The 16,250-nt window shown below is 39.6% G+C and overlaps 1 protein-coding gene across 17 annotated transcripts in view; it reads left to right on the top strand.

Annotated features, from left to right (window-relative positions):
* The window catches only part of NARS2 (asparaginyl-tRNA synthetase 2, mitochondrial), a 139,509-nt gene that overhangs the window by 22,495 nt on the left and 100,764 nt on the right, over nt 1-16,250 (top strand). For 2 of the 17 annotated variants that reach the window (XR_015158167.1, XR_015158168.1), the window contains exon 7: nt 6,306-6,399. The exons of 14 other annotated variants lie outside the window; for them this stretch is intronic. Coding sequence is in view for 1 of the 3 variants with exons in the window: in XM_086385797.1 (XP_086241923.1) it covers nt 4,116-4,130 (15 nt within the window). In the remaining 2 variants the exon portion in view is untranslated. Of the gene's footprint in view, nt 1-4,115; nt 4,186-6,305; nt 6,400-16,250 lie in introns of those variants that run through there. One more of the 17 variants, XM_086385797.1, reaches the window with a different exon arrangement.

Below are 16,250 nucleotides of genomic sequence, written 5' to 3'. Positions count from 1 at the left end.
TATTCAGCAGACGTTTGGTACCATCTGTGTTCAAGATGATGTGCTCACTATTAACTGAAAAAAGTGAAAGTGAAGTCGCTCAGTCGTGTCCGACTCTTGGCGACCCCACGGACAGTAGTCGGTCAGCCTCCTCTGTCCATGGGATTCTCCAGGCAAGAATACTGAAGTGGATTGCCATTTCCTTCTCCAGGAGATCTTCCCAACTCAGGGATTGAACTGGGGTTTCCTACATTGTAGGCAGATGCTTTACTGTCTGAGCCACCAGAAAAGTTGCTCGCTATTAAGAGGGATATAAAGATGTAGTCACAGTTCTGGTCGGTGAAGCAGGTGTGTTTGCAGGATTTGATAGAGAAAGGAGTGCACATTTCATTCACTTTTTTTTTTTTTTTTTAAAGAATTGTTAGTTATTTTTGGCTGCACTGCACCTTCATTGCTGGGTGGACTTTTCTCTGGTTGTATCGAGCGGGGGCTACTCTCTTGTGGCAGTGTGTGGGCTTCCTGTTGCAGTGGCTTCCCTTGTTGCACAGCATGGGCTCTGGAGCACTTGGGCTTCAGTAGTTGCAACACATAGGCTCAGTAGTTGCACCTCGTGGACTCTAGAGCACAGGCTTAGTAGTTGTGGCACACGGGCTCTGTTGTCCTTTGGCATGTGGGATCTGCCCGGACCGGGGTTCGAACCCATGACCCTTGCATTGGCAGGGGGATTCTTAACCACTGAACCACCAGAGAGGTTCTTTTCATTCACTCTTGATGCTACTTATCCTACAATAGTCCCTGGTTGTACACTTTTTTCCTCTTTGTCTTAGAGCCCTATTTGAGTTCCCACAATTATGTTTGATCCTCATGATTCTGCAGTGAGTGGTTTATCTCTGAGAAGATAAAAGAGATTAAAAGCATGAATTAGAGATTCTGGCAAAATCTAAACATTGATAGGAAGTAAGGTGGAACTGCTTTATGTATATATTTGAGGTTACAGTGTTACCAGTTTTAAGTGGTATATATGAAATCTAGAATATAATTAGGTTCATGAGGACTGATTAGGTTCATGAGGACTGACTTGATCAGAAACATCTTCAAAATAAGTATGTAAATTAACTGTACCCTGTGTGTGTGTGTGTGTGTGTGTGTGTGTGTGTGTTAGTTGCTTAGTTGTGTCCGACTTTTTGTGACCCCATGGTCTGTCCGTGGAATTCTGTAGGCGAGAATACTGGGGTGAGTTGCCAGTCCCTTCTCCAGTGGATCTTCCTGACCCAGGGATCAAACCTGGGTCTCTTGCATTGCAGGCATATTCTTTACCATCTGCGCTTACCAGGGAAGCCCCTGTACTCTACACTAGGGAGAGCATTTTAGGTAGGGGAACAGTGTGAGCAGAGTCAAGCAGTTGAAATTAGTGTGGGGGTTTTCACTGGGCTCTGGATGGAAGATTAAAAGATTTATATTGGTGAATCATAAAAAATAAAGGTGGGGTGTAGGATCCTGTTCCATAGTTCTCAGTACAGTGACAGAGTTATGCAGCCATCCTCACAGTTTAATTTTAGAGCATTACATCACCCCGTATTGAAACTTACTACCCACTCATTAGCAGTCTCTTCTCGTTCCCACCCCAAGCTCTGGGTAACTGCTTAGCCACTCTGTATAGATTTGTCTCTTCTGGAGTATTTCATATAAATGCAGTCATACTACATATGGCCTTTTCTGTCTGGTTTTTTTCATTTAGCACAAAGTTTTTGAGGTTCATACATGTAGCATACAACAGTACTTGATTCCTTTTTATATCTGACTAGTATTCTATTATAAAGATACCAGTGTTTTATAATCCATTTAGGCATTGATGGATATTTGGATTATTTCTCTCTTTTGGCTATTATGACTAATGCTACTGTGAACACTTGTGAAAACATTTGGATATTATTTCTCTTGGGTGGAATTGGTGGATCACATGGTAGCTTTATGTTTAATATTTTGAGAGACCACCAAACCATTTTCCAAAGTGACTGTGTTGTTTTACATTCCCAGCAGCAGTGTATGAAGGTTCCAATTTCTCCTGAGTGTAGCCAACACTTATTATTGCTCTTCTTCTTGTTTTTTTATTATAGCAATACCAGACAGTGTGAAGTGGTATTTCACTGTGGATTTTCTGTTTGCCTTTTTCTTTCGATAAGATACAGTTTATATGTAAATATGTGATTCATATTTAAGCTTTTAATTACAGTTCTATGCCAAAATGTGCTAGATGAATAATCACATATTGTGAAATTAAATTAGGCTGAGAAAATCTTGGAGTAATACTTTACATAATAGGAACAATATTCAGGTCCAGCATTTATACATTTAAATACTTTTTAAAGTGAAGAATAAATTGAAAGTCTAAAAAAAAAAAAGAAAGTCTATTAAACAGAACCTGTGAAGGTGTGTAGTTTTATATCTGAATCTTATACTGTGGGAATTCTCATACTATGTACTGAAGTTTGGCATTAGATTGTTTTGCTTTTATTATCGTGGGTATGTACATAATATAAAATGTATTACTGTAACCATTTTTAATGAACTGTTCATACCATATAGTCACAGTGTTGTACAACCATCACTGCTATATAGTTCCAGAATTCTTCAGCACCCCAGCAGAAGCTCTGTAGCCAAATGAAACGAAATGCCAGTCCAGGTTCAATGCACGATGCTGGATGCTTGGGGCTGGTGCACTGGGACGACCCAGAGGGATGGTATGGGGAGGGAGGAGGGAGGAGGGTTCAGGATGGGGAACACATGAGAAATAAAGGAATAAAAAAAAAAGAAAAAGAAAAAAAAACAAAGTTCTTTGGGCACTCTATCTGATCTAATCTCTTGAAACTATTTGTCATTTCCATTGTATAAAAAAAAAAAAAAAAAAACAGATTTTATGAGCCCAAAAAAGAAAAAAAAAAAAAAAATAAAGTGAATAAATTGAAAGTCTAAAAAAAAAAAAAAAGAAAGTCTATTAAACAGAACCTGTGAAGGTGTGTAGTTTTATATCTGAATCTTATACTGTGGGAATTCTCATACTATGTACTGAAGTTTGGCATTAGATTGTTTTGCTTTTATTATCGTGGGTATGTACATAATATAAAATGTATTACAGTAACCATTTTTAATGAACTGTTCATACCATATAGTCACAGTGTTGTACAACCATCACTGCTATATAGTTCCAGAATTCTTCAGCACCCCAGCAGAAGCTCTGTAGCCAAAATTCCTCATTTCCTTTTACCTCCAATTCCTAGTAATCTCACATCTACTTCTTGTCTCTGTGGATTTCTGGATATTTCATATAAATGGAATCATACAGTGCCTGGCCTTTTGTGTCTGCCTTCTGTTAACTTGTATCAGAATTTTATTTCTTTTTATTGCTGAATAATATTCCATTGTATGGATATATCACATTTTGTTTAACCATTCATTCACTGATGTTCATTGGGTTATTTCCACCTTTGGCTTTTGCAAATAATAATACTATGAACATTCATGTTAAAATTTCTGTTTGAACACGTATTTTCAGTTCTTTTGAATATATTTCTAGGAGTGGGATTGCTGGGTCACATGTGTATGTTCTGTGTTTAACTTACTGAGGAACTACCAAATTATTTTCTGCAGTGGTTGCAGCGTGTTATATTCCCACCAGTGATATTTGAGAGTTCCACTTTTACTGTATTCTCACCAGTGCTGATTATTTTCAGTTTGATTACAGCCATCCAGATGGATGGGAAGTGGTTATCTTGTTGCTTCGATTTGCCATTCCCTAATGTCTAAGGATGTTGAAGATCCTTTTGTGGCTATTGACCATTTGTATATCTTCTTTGGAGAGATATCTGTTTCAGTCCTTTGCCCAATTTTTAATTGCCTGATTTGTCTTTTTGTCGTTGAGTTATAGGAATTCTTTATTCTAGATACAAATCTATCTTTCCCCTCCCCCTGCAGTGTGAAGTCTTCAGTGTTGCCCCTCAGTGGATGTAGCCGGGGGTATGCCCACTACCACCCAGGGATAACATTGATTCTGGCAGGACTCTCTTTGGCTATTTCTTTCCCAGACCATACCCAGCTCTTAAACTAATTACAGCTGCTTGCTCTTTTGTTTTCGACAGTGTTCACGGACATAGGTTGCTTCACAGACTATTGCAGTCAAATTCAGGCAACTTTAAAGATACGCTTCCTAAGGTCGGTTTTTGAAATTTATTCTGACCCCCAAAAGATCTCTTCCTACCTGTCTCTTTCCATTTCTTTCTGCAAACTAGCAGATCTACAGTTTATTCAGCCTTTATCTCCAGTGAATGTCAGTCTCTTCCCAGTGGCCTATCACTACAACCACAGTTTTTAAGAGCACCCTTAGGTTTGAGATTATCCACACCCTGTTGCTAATAAAGTCGGTTCCTTTGGAGAGAGGCTTGGAAGTCTGGTTTATGATTGCTTCTAGCCCTGGTGACTCTGTGAATCAGACTCTAGGGCTGAGGGCAGGAACAATGGACACTTCTCTGAAAGTGACATTACAGTTTAGGAGCTGAGTCCTCAGTTGAGTGGTGGCTACAGCCCCAGGTCTCGTTGGTTTGAGCTGGAGCAAGAGAATTTGGGTCTAGTGTTCTTAGCAGTTCCTCACCAAATGTAGACCCTCCATTCCAGGAGCCACTACCTCTTGGCCATACTCACACTCTGTGTAGCTTCAGCATCAAGTAACTGTGGGCAAAATGAGAAATGCCAGCATGCTATGGTGCTCATCCTGCTGAAATAGTTCTCTGACTAAGAGCTGGGGTTCGGAAGAACCCTGTGTCCTTGGCATCAGTCTGGAGTGGAGATTCTGTCCTGCTTAGCTGTGATGGGGAAGGGTGGGAGCAAGATTGTCGTTTATAGACACCACTAAATTTCCTTGTCATTACCAAGTTCTAGTAGATTTTCTTGAATTCTGTGTTTCTTCATTTGCCATAAGCACTTAGGACCATTTAAAGGGACTTTAGAAGGCTGGGATGGGGGTAGGTTTTTGTTTTTTTATTTTATTTTATAACTTTCACCAGTTTCACTGAGGAGTGGGTCTGTGGAACTCCCCACACTGTCATGCCAGAAGAAGAAAAAGCCAGTCGTTTTGGGACTACTTTTTACTGCCACGGTTCTCAATGTCCTACTTATACAATGTGAAAGACGCCGTGCATGCTTACATGCTCAGTTATGTCTGAATTTTTGCTACCCCGTGATCTGTAACCCACCCAGCTCCTCTGCCCATGGAATTTTCCAGGCAAGAATACTGCATTGGCAGGCAGATTCTTTACCACTGCACCATATGAAAACTTAACATTGCTAATCAAAAATAAGGAAAATGTAATATGTATTGACAGAAGCAGGCTGCTGTAAACACTAGAGGCTTATCTTCCAAACTGTTGTGCATTCTAGAAGTGGTAATGAGAACTTACTTGGCCTTGGGAATTTTGGTGCTTATGAATTCTTATGGCTAAGTTATTTATGGCACACATCACTTTAGTTCTGCTTGATATGTTCACTTTTCAGTACTCTTCCCTGTTTCTTTTAATCTTTTTATATAGGATGAGGGCTAACCCAAGTCAGACGTCTTCTCCAAGCAACTCTTTTCTTCCAACCCCTGTTTAGTTGTCATTTCCTATTTAGTAGTTTAGTTGTCAATGTCCTTTAGTTGTTCTTTGACATTAGTTTTGTTTCCTCATCTAGATTGTAAGATCCTTATGGGGAAAACTGCCCTCCATACTACCTGACAGTGGTGGAAAATTTGTGTGCTTGTTGATGATACTTGTGGCTTCTTTTAGTTTTGTACAACTTTCATCCTTAAGACCAGTCATTTTCATGAACAACAAGGACCTCTGTAAAGCACAGGGAGCTAAACTCAATACTTTGTGATAACTTGTAAGGGAAAAGATTCTGAAAAAATAGATCCAGATGTATATATAACTGAGTTACTTTGCTGTACACCTGAAACCATTGTATATCAACTATGCTTCAGTTGTAAAAGAAAATTTTGACTAGTCATTTATTTTTCTGTTGAGATTTCTATTTCTATTAAGGAAGTACAGTTTTTGGATGTCAAAGATGCCTAGGACATATCTAGAAGTTAGGTACTCATAGTACATTCACCCCTGGACATGGGGCCCACTGTTGTATATTATTTGAATTTTTGATCATATGCATGTATTACTTAAAAACAAACAAGATAATCCAGGTAAAAGTTTGTCATTGTTTAGTTGCTTAGTGCCATCCAGCTGTTCCACAAACCCATGGACTGTAGCCTACCAGGTTTCTCTGTCCATTGAATTTCCTAGGCAAGAATACTGGAGTGGGTTGCCACGCCTTCCTCTAGGACATCTTCCCAACCCAGCGATTGAACCGTCTCTCCTGCGTCTCTTGCATTGACAGGTGGGTTCTTTACCACTGAGCCAGCTGGGAACCCATCTAACATTTGTAAAGTATGTTAAATCAACTAATATCTGTATAGTACTTTCAGTTCAGTTCAGTCTCTCAGTCGTTTCTGACTCTTTGCAACCCCATGAACCGCAGCATGCCAGGCTTCCCTGTCCATCACCAACTCCTGGAGTTTACCCAAACACATGTCCTTCGAGTCGGTAATGCCATCCAAACATCTCATCCTCCGTCGTCCCCTTCTCCTCCTGCTCTCAATCTTTCCCAGCATCAGGTTCTTTTCAAATGAGTCAGCTCTTCGCATCAGGTGGCCAAAGTATTGGAGTTTCATCTTCAACATCAGTCCTTCCAATGAACACTCAGGACTGATGTCCTTTAGGATGGACCGGTTGGATCTCCTTGCAATCCAAGGGACTCTCAAGAGTCTCCTCCAACACCACAGTTCAAAAGCGCCAATTCTTCAGCGCTCAGCTTTCTTCACAGTCCAACTCTCACATCCATACATGATCACTGGAAAAACCATAGCCTTGACTAGACGGATCTTTGTTGGCAAAGTAATGTCTCTACTTTTGAATATGCTGTCTAGGTTGGTCATAACTTTTCTTCCAAGGAGTAAGCGTCTTTTATTTTCACGGCTGCAGTCACCAACTGCAGTGATTTTGGAGCCCCAAAATATAAAGTCAGCCACTGTTTCCCCATCTATTTGCCATGAAGTGACGGGACCCTCTTCCAACAACATAAGAGAAGACTCTACATATGGACACCACCAGATAGTCAACACCAAAATCAAATTGATTATATTCTTTGCAGCCAAAGATGGAGAAGCTCTATACAGTCAGCAAAAACAAGACCTGGAGCTGACTGTGGCTCAGACCATGAACTCCTTATTGCCAAATTCAGACTGAAATTGAAGAAAGTGGAGAAAACCACTAAACCATTCAGGTATGACCTAAATCAAATCCCTTATGATTATACAGTGGAAGTGAGAAATAGATTTAAGGGACTAGATCTGATAGATAGAGTGCCTGATGAACTGTGGGTGGATGTTCGTGAAATTCTACAGAGACAGGAATCAAGACCATCCCCAAGAAAAAGAAATGCAAATAAGCAAAATGGGTGTCTGAGGAGGCCTTACAAATAGCTGTGAAAAGAAGGGAAGCGAAAAACAAAGTAGAAAAGGAAAGATATACCCATTTGAATGCAGAGTTCCAAAGAATAGCAAGGAAAGATTAGAAAGCCTTCCTTAGTGATCAATGCAAAGAAATAGAGGAAAACAATAGAATGGGAAAGATTAGAGATCTCTTCAAGAAAATCAGAGATACCAAGGGAACATTTCATGGAAAGATGGACTCAATAAAGGACAGAAATGGTATGGACCTAAGAGAAGCAGAAGATATTAAGAAGAGATGGCGAGAATACACAGAAGAACTGTACAAAAAAGAGCTTCACAACCCAGATAATCATGATGGTGTGATCACTTCACCTGGGATGTGAAGTCAAGTGGGCCTTAGAAAACATCACTATGAACAAAGCTAGTGGAGGTGATAGAATTCCAGTTGAGCTATTTCAAATCCTGAAAGATGATGCTGTGAAAGTGCTGCACTCAATATGCCAGCAAGTTTGGAAAACTCAGCAGTGGCCACAGGACTGGAAAAGGTCAGTGTTCCTTCCAATCCCAAAGAAAGGCAATGCCAAAGAATGTTCAAACTACCACACAATTGCACTCATCTCACACACTAGTAAAGGAATGCTCAAAATTCTCCAAGCCAGGCTTAAGCAGTATGTGAACCGTGAACTTCCTGATGTTCAAGCTGGTTTTAGAAAAGGCAGAGGAACCAGAGATCACATTGCCAACATCCACTGAATTATGGAAAAAGCAAGAGAGTTCCAGAAAAACATCAATTTCTGCTTTATTGACTATGCCAAAGCCTTTGACTGTGTGGATCACAATAAACTGTGGAAAATTCTGAAAGAGATGGGAATACCAGACCACCTGATCTGCCTCTTGAGAAATTTGTATGCAGGTCAGGAAGCAACAGTTAGAACTGGACATGGAACAACAGACTGGTTCCAAATAGGAAAAGGAGTTCGTCAAGGCTGTATATTGTCACCCTGCTTATTTAACTTATATGCAGAGTACATCATGAGAAACGCTGGACTGGAAGAAACACAAGCTGGAATCAAGATTGCCGGGAGAAATATCAATAACCTCAGATATGCAGATGACACCACCCTTATGGCAGAAAGTGAAGAGGAACTCAAAAGCCTCTTGATGAAAGTGAAAGTGGAGAGTGAAAAAGTTGGCTTAAAGCTCAACATTCAGAAAACGAAGATCATGGCATCTGGTCCCATCACTTCATGGGAAATAGATTGGGAAACAGTGGAAACAGTGTCAGACTTTATTTGGGGGGGCTCCAAAATCACTGCAGATGGTGACTGCAGCCATGAAATTAAAAGACCCTTACTCCTTGGAAGGAAAGTTATGACCAACCTAGATAGCATATTGAAAAGCAGAGACATTACTTAGCCAACAAAGGTCCGTCTAGTCAAGGCTATGGTTTTTCCTCTGGTCATGTATGGATGTGAAGAGTTGGACTGTGAAGAAGGCTGAGCACTGAAGAATTGAAGCTTTTGAACTGTGGTGTTGGAGAAGACTCTTGCAAGTCCCTTGGACTGCACGGAGATCCAACCAGTCCATTCTGAAGGAGGTCAGCCCTGGGATTTCTTTGGAAGGAATGATGCTGAAGCTGAAACTCCAGTACTTTGGCCACCTCATGCAAAGAGTTGACTTTTTGGAAAAGACTCTGATGCTGGGAGGGATTGGGGGCAAGAGGAGAAGGGGATGACAGAGGATGAGATGGCTGGATGGCATCACCGACTCGATGGACGTGAGTCTCAGTTAACTCCAGGAATTGGTGATGGATAGGGAGGCCTGGCGTGCTGCGATTCATGGGGTCGCAAAGAGTCGGACACGACTGAGCGACTGATCTGATCTGATCTAGGTTGGTCATAACTTTCCTTCCAAGGAGTAACTGTCTTTTAATTTCATGGCTACAGTCACCATCTACAGTGATTTTGGAGCCCAGAAAAATAAAGTCAGCCACTGTTTCCCCATCTATTTGCCATGAAGTGATGGGACCAGATGCCATGATCTTAGTTTTCTGAATCAAAGTTGAGCTTTAAGCCAGCTTTTTCACTCTCCTCTTTCACATTCATCAAGAGCCTGTTTAGTTCTTCTTCACTTTCTGCCATAAGAGTGGTGTCATCTGCATATCTGAAGTTATTATTTCTCCCAGCGATCTTGATTCCAGCTTGTGATTCTTCCAGCCCAGCATTTCTCATGATGTACTCTGCATGTAAGTTAAAATCAAGTATATTGCAATTACAATAAAGAAGCAATACTCTCTCCCAGGGCAGTTGTGAGGATCAAGAAAGTATTTGCAAAAATCCCTAATTTAGCCCTGTTTTGGTCTTAACTATTTAAATGCATGTCTATATAAACATATCCGTATATATGTGTATGTGTGTGTGTATATAAATAAATAAATAAATAAGCAGGGTGACAATACAGCCTTGATGTACTCCTTTTCCTATTTGGAACCAGTCTGTTGTTCCATGTCCAGTTCTAACTGTTGCTTCCTGACCAGCATATAGGTTTCTCAAAAGGCAGATCAGGTGGTCTGGTACTCCCATCTCTTTCAGAATTTTCCACAGTTTATTGTGATCCACACAGTCATAGGCTTTGGCATAGTCAATAAAGCAGAGATAGATGTTTTTCTGGAACTCTCTTCCTTTTTCGAAGAACGAGCTAGCGGATGTTGGCAATTTGATCTCTGGTTCCTCTGCCTTTTCTAAAAGCAGCTTGAACATCAGGAAGTTCACGGTTCACGTATTACTGAAGCGTGGCTTAGAGAATTTTGAGCATTACGTTACTAGCGTGTGAGATGAGTGCAATTGTGCGGTAGTTTGAGCATTCTTTGACATTACCTTTCTTTCGGACTGGAATGAAAACTGACCTTTTCCAGCCCTGTGGCCACTGCTGAGTTTTCCCAATTTGCTGGCATATTGAGGGCAGCACTTTCACAGCATTGTCTTTCAGGATTTGGAATAGCTCAACTGGAATTCCGTCACCTCCACTAGCTTTGTTCGTCATGCTGCTTCCTAAGGCCCACTTGACTTCACATTCCAGGATGTCTGGCTCTAAGTGAGGGATCACACCATCGTGATTATCTGGGTCATGAAGAAGGAGAGTAACAACATTTACTGATAGGCTACTGTTGGCAAGAACTATGGGTGCTGCAGTTTTATGTGTATAAATAACCTATTAGTATAAGCTCTGGGCAGTATAATGCATACAATTGTACCACTGAAATACTAAACTTAAGAAATAGGGCATTATAAAGTCCTTTGATCCTCCACTCTGCCCTCCCTGTTCCATCTCCCGCCTTTTCCCACTATCCTGATTTTGTGTTTTATTCTTATGCTTTAAAAAAAAAATAGTTTTGCCATGTGGATGGATCCCTAGGAAAAATTGTTTCAATTTGAATGTTTCTCAACTTACACAAATGGAATCATGCTGTTTTTCTCGGATGAGCTTTTTCCCTCAGTATTATATTTCTATTAAATAAGAATCTCTGGGAAATGGGACTCAAGTATTTGTATTTTTTTGAGACTTTCTAGGTAATTCCAGTATGCCTTCAGGTGTATATACAGAATAGTGGAAGTACATGTTCATAGCTTCAACTTGACTAGACAAATGTAACTTTTCAGAGGGAGGAAGGAATTTGAACTCCCATCAGCAGGGTGTGCTGTTCTACATCTTTGCCAGTATCCAGTATTTTCAGTCTTAAACTTTTGCAAACCTCATGGATGTAAAATGGGGCCTTGATGTGATTTTAATTTGCTTTTCCCCAATAACTATTGAAATTGAGATTTTTTTTTCTTATGATTATTGACCACTCGTTTCCTCTTCTGTGATACTTTATATTGTATTGTCTTTTTTATGTTTGTTTTTTGCAGGTTTTATTTATTTATTGAAGTATAGTTGATGTACAATATTGTGTTAGTTTCAGGTATACAGCAAAATAATTCAGTTATACATATATATATATATATATATATATATATATATTCTCTTTCTTGCCTGGAGAATCCCAGGGTCAGGGGAGCCTGGTGGGCTGCCGTCTGTGGGGTCGCACACAGTTGGACAGGACTGAAGCGGTGATTATGTAGAGTGTCTGACTTTAAGAGTTATAAGTTAGGACTTAAGCATGTGTGTATATTGCTGACTCAAATACTGTAAACAGTAATTGTGATGGGATTTTGTGAAATGGTGAGTAATTATTGATAATGTCCTATATCAAAGTGCAGCCTTCCCTTAATTTACATGAAGGAGGCATTCTGAAAAATTCAGAGTATAATGACAAAATTCACATAATTCACTAACATGAATGTTCCATAGGCTATTTGAAACTCTGGTAGTACCAACTAAACTGCAGACGCTCCCCTTCTTCATGTGATAATCAGAAACATTTCCTAGGAATCTTGGACACAGGATTTGGCAGGCATTATAAGAATTCTAACTCTGCATGAGATGGCAAGTCATTGGAGAGTTTTAGGAAAAGGAGTAGCGTAAATCACTACTGTCTTAATGAGATCATTCTGGCTGCTGTATGGAGAATAAATGGTGGGTGGTTAAGTACAGAAGAAGAAAAACCAGTTGAGTCTAATCCCATAATCCAGGTGAACAGATGATAGTAGTTTAGACCAGACTTGAAACTGTAGATTCTACACTGTGTTTGGAATCTGGATATATTTAAAAAGTAGTTTTTGCATGTCAGTACCAGGCCACATGTTTGTTTTGTTTTTCTTATCTCTACTCTTGGCCTATGTTTTCCCAGAAGTAGTTATGTTAACTACATCAGGACTGCTGGCAACCTTTGAACTTTTAATATGGAGGGGATTTTTTTTTCCCTACAAATGGTTGTTTCCATTGCTAAAGAAAGTGGAAAGTGGATTTTCCTTTTTGTTTTCACATGAACTTGCATGTTGTCAGTACAGGAATTAAAATTCAGTAGAATTCAGTTAAATGCTCATAAGTGAAAATGTCAGCTTTATAAATACTAGGAAGCCTTTTGAGCTTATACTCTTTAGGACCAGACCCATTTGATTATTTGGGTGAGTGGGTTTTCGATGGAAATAGTGTTGGTTCTTTCCTTGTTCTTTGTTTCTCAGGCTACTCAGCTGGAAAGCACACTGTTTACAAACAGTCTAAGCTAATACCATCCTTGAAGGGAGCAGTCCATGGCATTTTTGACTCGAGGGACACTTTTATCCCCCCAAATGATACGAACTTTTTCTGCATGATTTTTAAACAGCATCAAATGATGAAATTTGTATATTATCTCTCAGTACCACAGCCAGAGGTGAAGGATGACCAAGTTTTTCTGGTCCAGTTGTCAGTAACCTGTTGTACATTTCATAGCAACTGCAAGAAACTATGTCATCTTAGTTATAGTTGATTGGATTCAGTTTTTATATTGAGAGGAGGCGTGGAAGATAAGTGATTAGCTTTCATAGAAGGAAATTTGATGAGGATTCTTGATACTTAGTGCGGCTTCCCAGGTGGCTCAGTGGTAAGGAATCTGCCTGCCAACGCAGGAGACATGGGTTTGATCCCTGGGTTGGAAAGATCCCCTGGAGAAGGAAATGGCAACCCACTCCAGTATTCTTGCCTGGGAAATCCCATGGACAGAGGAGCCTGGCGGGCTCTAGTCTTTAGGGTTGCAAAAGAGTCAGACATGACCTAGCGACTAAACAACTTGATACTTACTGCAGTTTTGCTTTTTAAATATTTATTAAATGCCTAGTGTGTTTAGTCGGAGCCAGGTCCTTTAACGGAGTTAAAAGTAATATAAAATAGTCTCTGCCAATAAGGACCTTATATTCCAGCAGAAGAGATGGATACATACAGAGTTGCATAACATTATAAAGCAGTATATAATTAAGCGGTAAAAGATTGGTAAAGCATTCTTTCTCAGTGGGGAGAGGCGCAAGTGCATTCCAGGGGAAAAATATAGCATCTGCAAACACTCAAGGTAAGGTTGACTAAGTCAAAATGGGGAAAGGAGGTTACTTAGGTTGGAAGAGTACTGTCAACATGTTTTTCTCCTTCTGGGTGTTTTTAATGGAGAATAATAGGAAAGAAGCCTGAAAAGGTAAGATAGGTTAGGACAGAGCAGAGGATGCACTGTGGAATCAGTGAGGTTTATAAGCCTGGAGAAGACTTAAGGGAGAAAGCAGCAAGACCAGGTTAGAAGAGGGAGAGAGGGGAGTAGGAGATAGTAGCCATTGGCATAAAATCTAGGTATAAAGTGATAACTCACCAGCTACTGAAGTAAGAGTAAAAATACAAAGGAAGAGACAAAAAAACAGTTTTAGGTGTTGAAGAAAACATCTGAAATCCGTGTTTCATGACCCACGAGGGCTAAAGGGAAATTTTTCTAATAAGCAATATTCCAAGTTTGCCTTCACTGCTTGAATAATTCCCTCTCACCTCCTCCTCCCCAGAATCTCACTTTTTCCTTTAGCACACTGAAGTGGGAGGAAATGTTCATTTAATTGATTTGTATGAGTGGTTGAGGAATTGTAAACAGCAGATCTCCCTTCTCACAGAAAGCTAGAAAATTGATATAAGAGGGTAGTTAATGAACTGGGACAATATATTTGTCTCTGTAGCCCCAGCCTGACAACTAATAAGCCAAAATTAACATCCTTTGAATGATAATGAAGAAAATGTTGGGTGTGTTTTCCCTGACCCCTTTACATTTGGGAGCAAATTTGACTTTGGGCAATTTGCCTTGTATTTCTTTCCTAAAAGAAAATGATAATAATGAGGCAATATTGTTTACTCACCTTTTGTTTTGCCTGTGTCACCCTCTGATCTTGCAGGCTCCCCAGATCTGTATCTTGGTTCTTTCTTTGTTGGTTCTTTCTCAGGCTGCTCAGCAGGAAAGCAGACTGTTTACAAATAATCTTAACTAATAACTTCCTTTTCTACTGATCAAAAGTTGCCAGAATGAATCCTTTCTCAGGGCTAAGAGTGGGTGTTCTAGTTAGTGGGTGTTCTGGAATGCAAGTGGGTCCTTATTTTGAGAAAAGATTATTTTTATACTAGAAGTTCAGTGTACGCAACTGGGAAATATGGAACCATCTATAGGACTTGTTGGAAATTATTAGATCAGTGAAAGGCTTACTTACATGGCTTGTTAATAATGGGAGCATCTCAAAACTAACAAAACCAAAGAGGATGCAGTTAATTGAGCCTATTTCCCCCGGTATTAGTTTTCATCTATGAGATGGAATTTCATGGCGTGCAAGGATGATTCCTATAGTGTGATGGCAGCCCCCCTTTGAGACATAGCTTGATGGGGAACATAAAACTTAAAACCCACATATCTTTGGGGACTGTATAACAGATTTAGTTTCTGATTTGTTTTATATGGTCAGAATTTCAATACTTAAAAGAGACTAACACTTTTTTAAAAAAGCATTTTGAGTCCAATAGCAATATTCCTATTGCACAGGGAAAGAAAATAAGGGAGCAACTTCATATATTAGAAAGATCATTGTACTGGAAGCTGAGAAATTTGGAATCTGCTGCTGGTCTTGCCAAAAACTTGTTGTGTGTGACATGTGGCTTAACATTTTAACACATTTTTCAGCTTTAGGGTCTTTTCTTTTATAATGAAAGGAACATTCTGTTAAGGTCTCATCTAACTCAAAGGTTCTTTGATTCTGTATCATCTGTATCACAAAAGACATAGCCTGTCTGTAAACCCTTAGTTGGGGTAAGGAGAGAAAACAGATACTCACTGGTTATGTGGAACTTAAAGACGGTGAGTGCTGTCTCTTTCCTTCATGCTCTTTAAAGGAAATGGAAGCTTAGGGGAAACACGGCAAGGGCATGCTGTTTTGATTTGAGACCTCTTAAGTTTCTGTGCCTTGCTTCCTCTTTGTACATTCTCTTCTCAATTTTTCCTGTCTGGTATTATGAGTAAATAGAATAGGGGAAAATATGGGGAGGTGGGGGACAAAGTAGAAGATGAGAAGAGGTAAAATAGGATGTGGGTACTTCAGTAACTGTGGAGGTCAAATAAAATTTCCATTGCTGATAATATTGATTTCCACTCTTTAGTTAACTGCTGCTTACTCTCCTTGCTACATACTTTACAAGGACACAGAGTCAGACTTGTGTCAGATACCTGGAGAGCAATTCAAAAATATGTATTTTTCTTGGAAGACCTCAAAGAAACAGGATTTCAGAGCCCCATAATATGAAGCTTTTTGGGGAAACACATTTAAAAATATTTAGTAGTTCTTGGGTTCCCTTTTCTTGGCTCTGCATTTTCTGTCTTCTGTTGGCAAAACAACATAGCAAAAATTTTTTCTATTGTATAGAGAAAGACAGGGTTATATTGTTCACTATTAAACTTTGATCAGTTCAGTTCAATCACTCAGTCATGTCCAACTTTTTGCCATCCCAGAGAGATTGTTTTGGTTCAGCAGTTCCCCAGGCCCCTTGACCCTAAAGTTATGGGGGACCATGAGGCATAGTGTGTTGGTATTTGCCATATTAGACATCAAAGCTGAGAAAAAACTGTAAATATTTATTACTCCACCTAAAATTCATCAGTTTATTACATTTTAGCATATGTAAAATATTTATGTGAATATATTTTCTAAAAAAGAATTAGAAGAGTGGTCTTTTTGTACATATTTGCACATTTCATTACTGTCTGTCTAGTACAAGACGTCTATATCCTTTTATTTGTATCTGCATTCAGTCT

Source organism: Bos grunniens, chromosome 29 (genome assembly GCF_055505025.1).
Source record: "Bos grunniens cultivar Pamir isolate PY7600 chromosome 29, Bosgru_T2T1.0, whole genome shotgun sequence".
NCBI classification, from domain to species: domain Eukaryota; kingdom Metazoa; phylum Chordata; class Mammalia; order Artiodactyla; family Bovidae; genus Bos; species Bos grunniens.
Note: the sequence above shows the minus strand (reverse complement) of the source record. Positions and strands in the feature narration are given on the sequence as shown.